Source organism: Carlito syrichta, unplaced genomic scaffold (assembly GCF_000164805.1).
Source record: "Carlito syrichta isolate Samal-C Ts95f unplaced genomic scaffold, Tarsius_syrichta-2.0.1 Scaffold308689, whole genome shotgun sequence".
NCBI lineage: Eukaryota > Metazoa > Chordata > Mammalia > Primates > Tarsiidae > Carlito > Carlito syrichta.
Window position 1 is genome coordinate 62,036 of NW_007252785.1, and position 16,024 is coordinate 78,059.

The 16,024-nt window shown below is 41.3% G+C and overlaps 1 protein-coding gene across 4 annotated transcripts; it reads left to right on the forward strand.

The window, feature by feature from the left end:
• Positions 1–5,224: 5,224 nt before the first annotated feature.
• On the forward strand, positions 5,225–11,137 carry SAT1 (spermidine/spermine N1-acetyltransferase 1). 4 transcript variants are annotated; one of them, XM_021716315.1, is made up of 7 exons: positions 5,236–5,493; positions 5,760–5,811; positions 5,902–5,985; positions 7,450–7,551; positions 7,641–7,681; positions 7,809–7,988; positions 11,110–11,137. In XM_021716315.1, exons 1-6 carry the CDS (start codon positions 5,428–5,430, stop codon positions 7,977–7,979), a joined length of 516 nt encoding a protein of 171 aa, XP_021571990.1. In that variant the 5' UTR covers positions 5,236–5,427; the 3' UTR covers positions 7,980–7,988; positions 11,110–11,137. The 4 variants fall into 4 exon arrangements, with proteins under 4 accessions (XP_008063818.1, XP_021571990.1, XP_021571989.1 ...); XM_008065627.2 differs by lacking the exon at positions 11,110–11,137 and having other exon boundaries at positions 5,225–5,493; positions 7,809–8,330; XM_021716314.1 differs by lacking the exon at positions 11,110–11,137 and having other exon boundaries at positions 5,243–5,493; positions 5,760–5,985; positions 7,809–8,330.
• Positions 11,138–16,024: the final 4,887 nt, after the last annotated feature.

The following is a 16,024-nucleotide window of genomic DNA, read 5'->3' on the forward strand; positions in this document are numbered from 1 at the left end:
GACCACTATCTTTAAAATATGACAAGTGCTAGTGATGATGTAGAGAAACTGGAATCTTTGTACACTGTTACTGAGAGTGTAAAATGGTACAGCTGCTATGGAAAACAGCATGAAGATTTCTCAAAATATTAAAAATTGAACTACCATAGGATCCAGCAAATCACTTCTGGGTATATATCAGAAAGAAATGAAAACAGGATCTTGAACAGATGTTTGTACATTCATGTTCACAACAGCATTATTCACAAAGCCAAGAGATGAAAACAACCTAAACATCCATCAATGAAAGAATGGATAAAGAAAATGTAGTGTATCCATACAATAGAATACTATTCAACCCTAAAAAAGAAGGAAATCTTGTCCCCTGCTATAACATGGATGAATCTTGAGGATATTATGCTAAGTGAAATAAGCCAGTCACAAAAAAAGACAAATTCTGCATGATTCCACTTATATGAGGTATCAAAGTAGTTAAAATTCATAGAAACAGAAAGTAGAATGTGATTACCAGGGGCTGAGAGGAAGGGGAAATGGAAAGTTATTGTTTAATGGTACAGTTTCAGTTTTGCAAGATGAAAATGTTCTGGAGATCTATCACACAACAATGCACATATAGTCAACATTACGGTACTGTACATTTAAAAATGGTTAAGATGCCTGTAGTTTCTGTCACTCAGGAGGCTGAGGCAGAAGGATCACTTGAGCCCTGGAGTTTGAGGCTGCAGTGAGCTATGATCATGCCTGTTAATAAGCATAGCACTCCAGCAAACAAGCAAGAAAGCCAGGGAAGAAGGAGGGGAGGATGGAGGGAGGGAGGGAGGGAGGTTAAGATGATATATTTTATATTATGTGTTTTTTTACCATGATAAAAAAATAAAGACTCTATCTTGCTAGCAGAATATTCTAGAGGCGCCTTGCTGGCTTGATGAAGTAAACAGTCATATTGGGGAATCTCAGGTGACAAAGAATTGCAGGCAGCATCTAGAAACTGCAGGTGGTCTCTAGGAGCAGAGGGCAGCATCCAGCAGACACCCAGCAAGAAGCCAAGGCTTCCTTCAGTCAAGGAAATGAATTCAGACAAGACCAACAACTTGGTGAGCTTGGAAGTAGATTGTTCCTTGGTCACATCTCAATATGAGAATGTAGCCTGCCTAACACCTTGAGCAGAAAACCCAGCTCAACCATGCCTGGACTCCTGACCCACAGAAACTGTGATAACACGTGTGTGTTATTTTAAGCCACTAAGTTTGTGGTAATTTGTTATGTGGCAATAGATAACTAACACAAAATGGATGGCATAAGATAACTTGCTTTCAAATAACTGATTTCTGGTGACATGGTCCAAGTGAGATAGCTAAAAGAACCTTTTGGGCCTTGATCTTTGTGGAACCTTGAAACAGTAAAAAGTGTTCATGGTGAAGAGTAGTGGCCCTCAGGCCAATAAACCAGTGTTAAGTCATAAACATTCATAGCTCTGTCGCATCCTAGCTTTACCAACTCTGTAACCCTTGTGAGATTCAGGTTCTTTCAACTGTAAAGGTGGAGTTAACATTAACTATTTCACAAGACAGTTGTAAGGATCAAATGAGACAAAGAATGCAAAACGCCTGGGACACGGCCTTGGCTGGTTGCCTTCCTCCTACTCTTCCCCTACTAAGTCTCCCTGTTATAGGAATTCTCTTTCTCACAAAGGTTCAATTCTGTTGTAGTAAACTACACACACATATCTCTTCTTTTTTTTTTTTTTTGAGTTGGAGTCTCACTCTGTCGCCCAGACTGTTCACGGACACCACAGCCTTGACTTGCTGGGCTCAGGCAATCCTTCCGCTTTAGCCTTCCAAGTGGCTGGAACCACAGGCACGTGCCACCATGCCCAGCTAATTTTTCTTGAGTTATTGTAGAGATGACATTTCACCATGTTACCCAGGTTGGTCTGGAACCCACAGGCTCAGGCAATCCTCTCACCTTGGCCTCCCAAAGTGCTGGGATTATAGGTGTGAGCCACCATGCCCATCCTACACACACATCTCTAAAAGTAATCTGTATACCCTGAGGGCTGGTTTTAAAACTTGGTCAGCCTTTATAACCTCCTTGTACCTAGCATAAGATTCAGTAAATGCTTGTTGATCTGTTGACTCATTAACCAAATAAAAGTTTTCAAATGCGAGGCAGTTAATCCCTTTTTAATTCTGTTTTAAATACAAATTTTATTATCAAGAGGGAGTCATGACCTGGAGGAACTCAAATCACCTTATGAAAAAGATACCTGCACATGTATGTTTACTGCTGCATAGTTCACAATAGCAAGAACATGCTGCCCATTGAAAGAGCACTGGATTAAAAAAATGTGGTACATATACACAATGGAATACTACACAGCCATAAAGAAGGACAAAATTATGAACTTCACAGAGACTTGGATGGACTCAGAGTCTGTAATACCAAGTGATCTATCACAGAAACAAAGAACTGAGTATCACATGTTCTCACTCATAAGTGGACACTGAACAATTATCATAATACTATAAGAAAAGGAATGGCAGTAGTGGGAAACTGCCAGAGGAGGGGGGAGGTGGGATTGGCAGTAGTGGGAAACTGCCAGGGGAGGGGGGCATACCTCATCAACAAGGGTACCTTCAAAATGAACATTTATATGCCTAATCCTGAACTGTACCCCACATCTTTAAAATAAAAAAATTAAAAAGAGGGGGTCATGGTGATCATCCATTGCATTTATATATTCATGACAATGAAAAAGCACAATTCAATTCACTGTCATGAGGAAAATTCAAATTTCCTAGGGTTCTACACTTCTATATATGCACAAACACAATCACAATGGGCTTTTTTAGCCATTTGTTTTTCAGAATAAGTTCTCTATTTTTGCTTCAACTAGACAGCTATCATTAATGCTTAGTCACAGAGGTCTAATCTACTGTTACCAGTAAATGTGTAACAAGCTCTCCTAAGTCTTCTGACATGTTAGGCGGAAGCAGAGGAGGAAAGGGCTTTCTGAGGTCGAGCCAATGGTATCAGGAAAGACGCTACTCACAGTAATTTAGGTAGTTAAGACTCAGTGCTATTTTTAAAGATCTTTGAGAAAGACATTTCAGATTCATAAACTCCCACAGTGACTCACTATGGCATGAAATCCCCAAAGTGTGGGAAGGGCAACAGAGAATGTACTTCTGCTTTCTTTTTTATATACAGGGTATTACTAGAAAAGGCAGAAAATCACTTGTTGAATGTTTGGGATTGTCATTTGGCAATAGTCCAACCCCTCAGCAGACTGAGGACACTGCTGGTTCCTTTTATGCTTTCTATCACTGCAAAAATCATCCTTTGACTCATGTCAGAACCCAAGCAAAGCAAGGCCCTCAGCAGGGTGTCTGGGAAAAAAGGTTTTAAAAGAAAAGTCATTCCACAGAGAAGCTATACTGTAATCCAAAGTGTTCCCAAACACTTTGGTCTCAGCACATTTAAAAATTACCAAGGAATCCAAACTGTTTATCTTTGAGACTTCTAGAAAACATAAGAATACACAGCTGGGGGCGATGGCTTATGCCTGTAATCCCAGCACTTTGGGAGGCTGAAGTGAGAGGATTGCCTGAGCTCAGGGGTTTGAGACCAGCCTGAGCAACATGGCGAGACCTCATCTCTACAATAAATCAAAAAAATTAACTGGGTGTAGTGGTGCACGCCTGTGATTCCAGCTACTTAGAAGGCTGAAGCAGAAGGATCACCTGAGCTCAGCAGGTCAAGGCTGTGGTGGCCGAGATCCTGCCACTGCACTCCAGACTAGGTGACAGAGTGACTCTGACTCAAAAAAAAAAATTACTACACAAGCACATATTAGTCACCAGAGTGATGACATCATCACATATCCTGTAAACTTATTTTTTTTTACTTATTTTAAAGATATGGGGTACAACTCAGGATAAGGCAGATAAGTGGTTATTGCACAATACATTTATAATTATTTCAAAAAATTAAAGGAAATGAAACACAGGATGGAGCAAGTAGGGATTACAACAACTTTCAACAGCAATGGAAGCCAGAAGTTAGTCAGACATCATCAGTATGCTAAAAGAAAACTTCCAAACCTCAAAATCTACAAGTAGTGAAGTCAATCCTTCAAAATTTGTAAGATGAATTAAAAACACATTTAGATAAGTAAAAGTGAGAAAATTTGACAAAAGCAGACCTTTACTAAAGGAAACTAAGGAGAAAATGCACCTCAGGCAGAAGGAAAGTGTTTTCACAAGGAAAATCAGAGATTTTAAAAAGAATAAGAAGGTAAAAAAAAAATGAAAGAAAACATTCTGTTAACTCTAAAAACTACAAGGAAAATAATTATTGAGGAATTCAAATAGCTTACCTTAGAAAATTCTAGACTGGGCTCGGTGGCTCAGCCTGTAATCCCAGTGCTTTGGGTGAGTGGATTGCCTGAGCCGTGGGTTCGAGACCCGCCTGGGCAGCGAGACCTCACCTCTACAATAAATCAAAAAATCAGCCGGGCGTGGGGGTGCATGCCTGTAATTCCGGCTACTCGGAAGGCTGAGGCGGAAGGATCGCCGGAGCCCAGCGGGTCGAGGCTGCGGTGGCCGGGAGCGGCCACTGCACTCCAGTCTGGGCGACAGAGTGAGACTCCAACTCAAAAAAAAAAGAAAATTCTAGAAAACACAAGAATATACAAGCACACATTCCTTTAGTCATCAATGACATCATCACACATCAGGTCATCTGTGGAAAATTCCAGCAAGAATGAAAAAGGCAAATGTCTCACTATTATTATAAAACTAGTTCGGCCACAGTCTCTGAAAAGATCTTGGGATCTGCTGGGTCTTCCGGATCACACTTTGAGAACCGCTGCTCTAATCCTTCTCTCATCTCCTAAGGCCAGGCCTCCCGAGTTGGCCTCCCAAACACCAAGAACACCGTTCAGGGCCCGCAAAGGAAACTTCCCTTTACCTTCTGCAAAGTTACTGGAGGACGCGCGGTCTCCCAGTCGGGTTTCCGGGAGGGCTCCGCGAGATGTCGCTAGAGGGCGTCGCTACAAAACCCGTCGCACCTCTCCAGCCCGGCTCACCCCCTCCGGGTTCACATGGGTGCCCGGAAGAGAGAGCGGTGCCCGGAAAAAGGGGCGGTGCGTCGCGGAGTCGCGGCCTCATTGGACGGGGTGCTTCCGCCTCACGGCCCGGGGCGGGGTTTCTTCGAGCTAAATAGACGGGCAGTGCAGAGGATCGAGTGCGCAGCTCTTATTCGCGGCTCCTCGGAAGCTTTTCTGTTATTCACGCGGCTCGCTAGGTCATGGTGCCAACGTGACTGAGAAGAGGACGCTCCCGGGAGACGAATGAGGAACCACCTCCTCCTGCTGTTCAAGTACAGGGGCCTGGTCCGCAAAGGGAAGAAAAGCAAAAGACGAAAATGGCTAAATTCGTGATCCGCCCGGCCACCGCAGCTGACTGCAGTGACATTCTGCGGCTGATCAAGGTAGCGGAAAGCCCGAACTCCTCCCGGGGCGTGGGATGGGAACAGCCACCTCCGTTTGCGAGGGGAAGTCTACGTCTTCAGGCCTGAGCTGGTGCGAGAGCCCATCCTGTTCCCTTTTCTCCACTCGCGCCTCCCCTAACCCCAGCCCTGACAGGCAGGACTCTGGCTCCACCCTGCCCCTCCTGCCCCATTCCCTACCTCTGAGCTGTCTGGACCAGGCCTAATTTTGTTTTCTATTTCTTTTTCTCCTATGTGCCTCGCCCCAGGAACTGGCTAAATATGAATACATGGAAGAACAAGTAGTATTAACTGAAAAAGGTAACGCGACAGTGCCAGGGCGAGGGATAAACGTTCTGTGCCTGTCACTTCCACCGATGCCAACACTGTCCCCCCTGCCCCTTCTCACAGATCTGCTAGAAGATGGTTTTGGCGAGCACCCTTTCTACCACTGCCTGGTTGCGGAAGTACCTAAAGAGCACTGGACACCGGAAGGTAACCCCTCTTCCTTTCCAGAAGCCAGAGAGACCGAGTGATGTGTAAAACGTAGTGTCCGCTGTGTAGAACCACTGACTACACAGACCGAAGTTACTTACTGAGAAGTTGGACAGAAATAATAGCCAGCAAGTGTTCAAACTACTGAGAAAAAAAATAGAGGTACTTCACTTAATAATAGGGCAGGTTAAAAGAGCTGTTTAAGTATCAGAATGCTGTGGAGACCCCTGAAGAGTTTAAGCTGTTTTAAGTAAGTAAAATGCTGTGGAGACCCGGAAGAGTTAGGTATAATGTCATTTGTTGTAATTCAGTTTCATAGAATGGTTCTTGTTTGACCCTAACGTAACCTTTTTTGTAATTGTGTTAAATCACATTTTTTTCTTTAATTTGTCCCAATCTTCAGGTTACAGTCTCTAGCTTCGCCATGTACATGGCCCTTCCGTGTACATGGATGGGCGGGGAGGTAACTAAAAGATCCTTTACACAATAAAGTAGATGATCATGATAAATGAGGTAAGGTCCTATTATCACACAGTTAAAACACGGTAGATCAGAAACTCCATTACATTCGCTTCCTGTCTGTTTGCAAAGAAATATAAAAAGGCTAGAAGTTTAATTTGAAACCTTTGCCTCCATTTGGAATTGTAGACACCCACTAAGAGGGAGTCAGATGCCTATTTATTTATGTATTTATTTATTTTATTATTGTTATTATTTTTGCTGGTCCCTGTTGACTGGTCAGAAGACAGAGCTAAAAGGGGAAGTTGTTTGGGTGGTTTGTTTTTTTTTCCTGACTTCTGTTCCCCAAGCTAGAAGAAATGAGCAGAAAACATTACAAAGGATAAAGTGCTTTTTAGAAGTATGTGGATGTTACATAATACCTGTTTCTGGGTAATACTGCTGCTTCTGGCTCAAACACTGGGGAAAGCATATTGGAAATGTGTAAATTGGAAGGCAGGTTCTGAAATTAAACATACTTTGGCCTGTTGTTCTGACCTTAAGGAAGCAAGAGTTTGTAAACTTCAAATATTTACTATTCTGAACTGCCGTGTAAACCTGATTTATTCCCAAGCCAACATGCCAGTATATCAACAGGATGTGAATAATGTGTGTGTCTAGTTTAAGACCCTAGTAGTCTTGCTCTGGTAAGTAATGAAAGCATTATCGCTTTCTAAGTGTGAGATCCAGCCGACTACAGAGTGGCCAGTCCACAGTTGAAGCCTGACTTCAGCTATCTCTAATATGTGTTTTTTGCGAATACATGTTCTGAGAACAGTGAAATCATACAACAGTGGCCTGGACTGCACTCACATAAAAGTCAGGAGACAGTCCAGTTCAGTGGCTACTTATTTCTGTAATACATGCATGTATATTTTTAAAAACCTATGATAGGCTTCTGATTCTGCAACTACAACTTTTGGGTTGTTTTCCTTCTCCATATCTCATGTGATGCTCTTATTACAGGACACAGCATTGTTGGTTTTGCCATGTACTATTTTACCTATGACCCATGGATTGGCAAGTTACTGTATCTTGAGGACTTCTTCGTGATGAGTGATTATAGAGGTAAGGTTGAGTTCGGGGAAAGAGTCTGAAGAGAAGTCAGGGTTGTAAATCCTTACAGTGACTTTAAATTGTACCCCTTTTTCTTTTAGGCTTTGGCATAGGATCAGAAATTCTGAAGAACCTAAGCCAGGTATGTCTTCATTTTGGTTTCCAAATTTGTAAGAGCTGCTGAATTATCATAATGATTGGATCAAAACTGAGTCTTGGAAAGCCAGTGAAATATCACTGAGTTTGTGTTTTACTCTCCTTCATGATAGGTTGCGATAAAGTGTCGCTGCAGCAGCATGCACTTCTTGGTAGCAGAATGGAATGAAACATCTATCAACTTCTACAAAAGAAGAGGTGCTTCTGATCTGTCCAGTGAAGAGGGATGGAGACTGTTCAAGATCGACAAGGAGTACTTGCTAAAAATGGCAGCAGAGGAATAAGGAGTGCTGGTGTAGATGATGACAACCTCCATTCTATTTTAGAATAAATTCTTATCTTGCTTTCTGTCCTGTTTGTAGTGAAATAATAGAATGAGCACCCATTCCAAAGCTTTATTACCAGTGGCGTTGTTGCATGTTTGAAATGTGGTCAGTTTAAAATGGCAATCTTGTATGCAGTTTGGAGAGTCAGATTGCTCCTTGAATATCTTTTGATAAACAACAAGGTGGTGTGATCTTAATATATATGAAAAAAACTTCATTCTTGTGAGTCATTTAAATGTGTACAATGTACACACTGGTATTTAGAGTTTCTGTTTTGATTCTTTTTTAATAAACTACTCTTTGATTTAATTGGTGTAAGTATTTTTATTAATCCTTTATTATAACATTTTTCTTGCTGTTGAGTACAAAATAAAAATGGCTGACAAACATCACAGGATAACTACAATTGCTTAAAAATGGTTTTTAACCCAGTTTAAAATTTTTATGGTCATGTGCTATGTTTGTATTAGCCAGTTGGAAAAGAAGCTAGTTGACTTGCAAGATTTTAGATGTAGCAACATGTAAAACATGGCTTTAAATTGAAAACAACACTGTACATACACTTCATCTAACAGAATTTTTTTCTTTTTGAGTTGGAGTCTCAGTCTGTCGCCCAGACTGGAGTGCAGTGGCACGCTCCTGGCCACCGCAGCCTTGACCTGCTGGGCGCCGGCGATCCTTCCACCTCAGCCTTCCAAGTAGCTGGAACTACAGGCGCACGCTACCACGCCTGGCTAATTTTTTGATTTATTGTAGAGATGAGGTCTTGCCAAGTTGGCCAGGCAGGTCTCAAACCCGCGAGCTCAGGCAATCCACTCACCTCAGCCTCCCAAAGCGCGGGATTACAGGCTGAGCCACCGAGCCTGGTTCATCTAACAGAATTTTTAAGAGATGAAAAACCAGGTTAGAAACAGGCACACAATGAATAAGCCCATCATTTTATAAGTAAAATATGGAGGTGGAATTATGAAACACTGAAGATCAGGAAAAAACATCTTGTCCCCAACATCATCATCCCACACAAGATAACTTTTTGTAGGTAAAGTGGATCACTGCTAATCAGGCAAGAGCAAGAAATCACACATTTACAGAAAATTTGCAAATAGACTCCAGCTGTATATAGGTACAAATCAGGTAACTGAGCATCCTATTTGGAGGATTTGTGGTACTGTGTTAATACAATGAGCATTTACAGTAGAGAAATAATAGGAACCCTTAAAACTGCCGTGGGTGGGGGAAGGTAAGGGAGAAGGGCAGAAGTAAACAAATGACAAATGCAAGCAAATGTCTTTCTCAAAGACAAAATGAAACAGAAGAGGCAAGCGGAAAAGACAGTTTCCCCCTTAGATATGTGAACTCCTTTCCATTACTCATTACATTGACCCCAATTCCTAAATCCACGAATTCCCACAATAATGAAAATGGTAGTTGATGAGAATCACTGCAGAATAATATCTAAGATAAATATTTTTGAAAAAATATCAGATACCTGAAAAACAATATCTGTTATTGTGTTCTCCAGGAAATTACTGAGCTCCCCTGTCGAAGGGGATTTTGTCCTGCATTCCTTTGTATCAGTCATAGCTTTCTAGATTACAAAGCAGCCACATAAAAAAGTGGGGCCCTGTATTGTATTTAATATAGAAAAACTTTGAGATTTATTGGTGGTTCAGAAAGCATACCATGAAGACAGGCTTATAGAGAATTCTCAACCAGGGTCCTGCTAGGATGGCAAGTAACTATATGAGACAAACTCTGGCAAAAAAAATAATAAAAGGGTAACTAAACACAAAGAGCCTTGTGGGAAAGTAAGATATTTTGAAATTTGTGTTTTGGAAAATGGGCCTCTTGGAGGAAAACAACTACATGCTGACTGTGGTTAAATATATGAATAAATTAAATTAACCAAGCAAGTTACAATATAATTCTTTGTTTTCTCTTCCTTCTTAAAGCTTAGCCTTAAAGGCCCAGTGTTGTCAAGATGAAAGCTTTTATCAAGTTTTTGTATTCACTTTAAAGTCCCTTACATGTAAAATTTAGAAGCTAAAACACCACAGCATCAGCCAACTGAATGTTTAAAACAATTACAAAGATACCTCTTTTAAAACAACTATAAAACAAGTCTGTAAAGTTTGAAATCACTAGACAAGTAAGAAAACATGTTATGGGGGAATTATCTGAAAGAAAACAGCAAACAATGATAAACTTGGAAAAGAAAAAAAAAAGTCCATGTAAACAACACTTCTGTAAAGATAACTTTAAAATTACTATTTTCCTAAAATACTACACCTGATATAATCATTTGGGAGGAATGGTATTTCAGGCCTAAGGACTTGCCAAATACTGCATCAGGATATTGTTGCATTTACTGGGAGTGTGTGTGTGTGTTTTGAGGCAGAGTCTCACTCTGTTGCCCAAGTTGGAGATCATAGTTCACCGCAGTCTCAACCTCCTGGGCTCAGACAATCCTTCCAGATCAGCCTCTGGAGTAGCTGGGACTACAAGCACACACCAACATGCCCGGCTAATTTTTTTCTTTTTTGGGGGATTTTTTGTAGGGGTGAGGTCTGGTTAAACTGCCCAGGCTGGTGTCGAATTCCTGGCCTCAAGCATTCCTCCTGTCTCAGCCTCCCAAAGTGCTAGGATTACAGGTGTGAGCCACCGTGTCTGGCCAGTTTTTTTTTTTTTTTTTCGTTGTTTGGTTTTGTTTTAATAATTTATCTGCTAAGTTTATGCCCTAAAAGACTTATAAAACAAAAAATTGTGATACTATTAAAACAGGAAGTAGCTGGGTTAGTCCATACATAGACTTAAGACATCCTGCTACCAATCTGATTACAGAGTCCAAGATCATCACTGCTTAGATTCCACAGAGGAGTCTTTCTAGGGAAAGAAAGTAGTCTTTTCACAGAAATGCAGAAAAAGAAAACAGAAGAAACCTAATGATTGATTAACGCCTTAAACCCACACTAGCCCTTCCTGTGAGTCTCCTATCCCCTGGGTACCTGGTGTGGCCTAGAATGAATGATACTTATCACTGCTCCTTGAAGCAAGTGGCTGCTCAAGCAGCAACTGACATTGCTGGCAGTGCCCTGGAAAACCAGCCATCATCTCCCACTGGGAGTGGAGCAACTTCCTCCCTGATTGTGGCAGGCATGGCCTTCCTCTCTGAATATGTAGGTGGCCATGTCTACTCCTAGAATTCTGTCTGTTTGCTTGACTGGTGTTCATCTTTGTTTATTTGCTTCTTCAACATCTTTTCCTGCGGGTTGTCACCTCACAGTGGCCTTGTGTTTCATTCTCATTCCTTTCTTTGTGCTTCCAGTCCAGGCTTCAAGCCAGTCAGCTGTTGCCCACAGCTCAGACTGACAAGCAGCCCACATCCTTATCGAACCCACCCCCATCATCACTGCCTTTGTTGTCCCACCTGTCAAAGGCCACCAAATGCCCTTCTTCATGATATTCTCCTGGCACCCTCCTTCTCCATCAGCGCATTCTTTTTCGTGGCTCACATCTGCCCAACAAATGTTTTAGTAGCTTCCAGATGGTTATCAACATCATAGCTAACAATAAGAGCTAACATTTATTAAGTACTCACCAGGAACCAGGCATTACATTTAGCTCTTTGTATACAGTATTATCTAACTCTCACAACCACTCTGTGAGGTAGGTACTATTATTATTAGTTTATTTTTATAATGAGAAACTAAACCTCTAGGAAGTTAAGTTGCTCAAGGCCACATAAAGAGGTCTGGGAATCAAGCTCCAAACTGATTTCTCAAATTCCTGGGGGTTCCTGCCATATTCTCAGAGGACCTCATAGCCTCTATAAAATAACTAAATATGGTATTTTATTACACTATAAAGAATAATCGGGGTAACCCCTTTGGGGTCCCTCCCACTGTGGGAGCTTTTCTGTCCTCTCAATAAATCCTGCTTTCTCACTTAAAAAAAAAAGAAGAAGAAGAATCAGTGTAAGCATTTTCTGGATCATCAAAATCATTGATTCTCAGAACTGGCTGCATGCATTAGAGTCACCTGCAACGCTTTTTAAAAATACTAGTACCTGGCTGGACGTGGTGGCTCATGCCTATAATCCCAGCACTTTGGGAGACCGAGGTGAGATGATTGCTTGAGTCCCTGGGCTCAAGACCAGCCTGGGCAGCATGGTAAGACCTCATCTCTACAATAAATCAAAAAATAAGCCGGGCATGGTAGCGCATGCCTGTAGTTCCAGCTACTTGGAAGGCTGAGGCAGAAGGATAGCCTGAGCCCAGCAGGTCAAGGCTGGGGTGGCTGTGGGTGTGCCACTGCACTCCAGCCTGGGTGACAGAGTGAGACTCCAACTCAAATATATATACTAATACCCTACCCTGAGAGAGTCCTGATTTACTTATATTTCAGACACTATTGGACTCGTTCAGGGTGGTACTGCCATAGATCCTAATTTACATCTATTTTAATATGCATTCCAAAGCGAAGCCAGGGTTGAGACCCACTGATTTGGATCATCAACTTGTAATGAAATCTTAGTCTTAATGGTTGACTCCATCCATTTCCGTTTCTATTTATGCTGCTCACCTTGGCTCTTGCCGAGCAAAACCAAATGAAGTCACATCACATTGCATGAAGAAGAGAGTTTTTGGAGAAAAATGGTGGGAGAACTGTGTCAGTACTGAAATCAAAGAACATCCATCCCAGCAGTTAGCACCATGTTCCATTGCAAGCAGCAACTTTATTTCAGAAAAACATCTTCCCCCATATTAAATCAGTGTTCATTTGAATTTTATTAGTTTGGTAAATTTGTATGTAACACTGCTACTACCTGCTTTGTAAATATATGCTGATTTTTCAGTTGTATAAGAGCAGTAAACATACAATGTTCACATCTAGGTCAATGTTTATAGTATACTATATATGGTACATGTAATAATTTTATATTAATTTAAGCACCACTGGGGATCTATGAAAATTATTTTTCCTTTAAAGGAGTCTGTGTAACTCCTGTTTGAGAGCACTGCCTACTTTTATTTGTTTTTTTTTAAAAAGTGCCCATATGCCTGTAGCTCCAGCTACTTGGAAAGCTGGGGCGGAAGGATTGCCTGAGTTCAGCAGGTCAAGGCTGCGATGGCCGTGAGAGTGAGACTCCAACTCAAAAAAAAAAAAAAAAAAGTGCCAAAGGCATCAGAGGTAAAACTTAATCATATTTAAGTCTGATTTTTTGGCAAAAGTTCACAGATAATGTGTTTTCCATCCAGAGACAATAATGCCTGGTTGTCTCTATGCTTCTGGCAGCTGTTAATATCAATACCTAGGTCCATTGATCAATGCCTAGCAGTTGCAAAATGGTGATATTCTATCATTCCTTCTTCAATTATGAGCTGGAATACTTCTATAAAGAGAACCGTCCACATCTTGTGTATTACTACCCTAGGGTACAGTTCGCCCAGAAAAGGCAATAAAAATGCTTAATTCTTGTTTTTTTTTGTTGTTTTTTTTTTTTTTGAGTAGGAGTCTCACTCTGTCACCCAGGCTGGAATGCAGTGGCACGTTCAAGGCCACTGCAGCCTTGACCTGCTGGGTTCAGGTGATCCTTCCACTTCAGCCTTCCAAGTAGCTGGAACACAGGCATGTGCCACCACACCCAGTTAATTTTTTGACTTATTGGAGAGATGAGGTTTCACCATGTTGCTCAGGCTAGTCTCGAACCCCTGAGCTCAAGCAATCCTCTCGCCCCCACCTCCCAAGATGCTGGGATTACAGGCATGAGCTACCGCGTTCAGCCTAATTCTTCCCTTTTATTTTCTAGTTTTCAAAAGAATGAATTGGTTTCCCGGGATCTTCTGATTAGGTATTTTTTTTTTCTTTCAGGTATCTTACTAACTCATGGACTTTTAGCATTCCTGTGTCTTAACTGCTTGCTATTATTTTTCTTATTAAAGCTCAGATTTCCCTAATTGTTCAGTGACAGCCTCTTCAAGTTGGCTCCATAGTCCTTTGGATAGGACCCCAGAAACCTTTGTTAATTTTCTCCCTTTTAACTTGTCCCAGGCTCATCTTGTACATCCTTCCCCAGACATTAATGGCTAGGTAATTTTGAGATTCAGCGGTTCCCAGGGGAAACAACATTTATTGGGAAGCAGGTGGTGTTCACAGTTCTCTGTTTTGATAATGACACGGGCACAGCAGGGAGATCCTTTTAAATGGGAGCTAAGAGTGGTGGCATTCACTTCAGGCTTCCCTGAGGGAGGGTTCTACCAGCTGTGGGCCAGAGCTGTCTTCTTCCACCTCGATGCTCATACTGCGTTCTTTCATCCAGTGAATCAATAACAACAACAACAATAAAAGTGGTTTCAAAACAGCTAAATCCATAACAGTGCTCTTTGTTTGCAGAGAAACATGGTCCAGAGGCAGTTTGGGTCTGGTGAACAGTTGACTTGGAGTCAAAGGAAACTAAATTGGATCCTGGATCTTCTTCATTTATGAGAATAAAAATAAACTTCATTTATGGGATCAAAAATTAACTACCTCAGAGGTGCTGTGAAGCCTAAATGAGATTATGAACATGGATATGTAGAAAGTACATTATTAATATATTCTATGTGATATATTCATAGTAACACTCTATTGAGCATTTACTATGCGCCAGACTTTGTGATTTCATTTCATTATTGCCCATAACAACATTGTATTGTGGTATGCTGGTAAACCAGCTGGGGATGGGAGTAGGCTTGATTTGTAGAATTTGCTGGTATAAATATTTCTGACAAGGCTGTACTGATATGGTCCATGGAATACATGGCTGCTCTCTTGCTCACCAGTGAAACCTGAGAGGCAGCAAACTGAGAGGAAAGAAATTTATTTCTGAATTCGGAATTCAGGGTGACAAGTCGGTATACATACCAAGGCCAGCTCAGCTCCTTGGTTTTTACAGTCTGTATTTATAAGCATAAGCATTGAGGTATTCTATTAATTAACATCAAACTAGCATTCTGTAAGATTCTAGCTTCAATTACGTTTCATCAATTATAGCATTCATTGTCTACATATTTTTGGTGCCTATTACTGAGAGCCTGTAATTTAGTTTATCAGTAACTCTAAAAGTGCTAGTGGAACTTACTACAAAGCGGACCATACATCATTAATCAATGGGTACAACAAAACAAAAGTGCACTGATAACAGTTACATGATTAATATTTATTAATTTATTTATATTAATATTTCTAACTTTAATTATTGATCACAGGGATGAATAACAATCTATTTCACTAACTATGTGACTAAAACCATGGAGTCTGTGGTTTCATTCTGTTCCAAGGAGGGTCAGCACAGTCTTATGATTCTAAAGAATGAGGGCAGGTGCAGGGCAGTAATCCTAAGCAACTCAACATTTTTAGTAGTAGAGGGCTACTTTAAGAGGGTCTCTTCATCAGTACCAATGGTTTTCACAACTGGGTTGCAAAATTCCTTAAATGTATATATATTTTTTGAGTCAGAGTCTTGCTCTGTTGCCACGGCTAGAGTGCAGTGGCATGCTCACGGCCATCACAGCCTCCACCTGCTGGGCTCCGGCGATCCTTCCGCCTCAGCCTTCCAAGTAGCCGGAATTACAGGTGCGCGCTACCACACCCGGCTAATTTTTTGATTTTATTGTAGAGATGAGGTCTCGCCAAGTTGCCTGGGCTGGTCTCAAACCCGTGGGCTCAGGCAATCTTCTCACCTCAGCCTCCCCAAGTGCTGGGATTACAGGCTTGAGCCGCCGCGCCTGGCCCATTTCTCCTTTTTATAAATCCTCGGACATCCTCTTTGTTCTCTGGACATACCAAAGACCACCTGGTCTGTATGTGTGCCCCAAATAGCAATTCTTTCTTCCCAAATGAAACATTAAATTTAGAGATTCATCTCTACATTTTTTTTTACTTCAACAAAGTCCATTCTTTTATATTTATTTTATTTTATTTTTATTTTAGTAGGAGTCTCATTCTGTTGCCCAGGCTGGAGT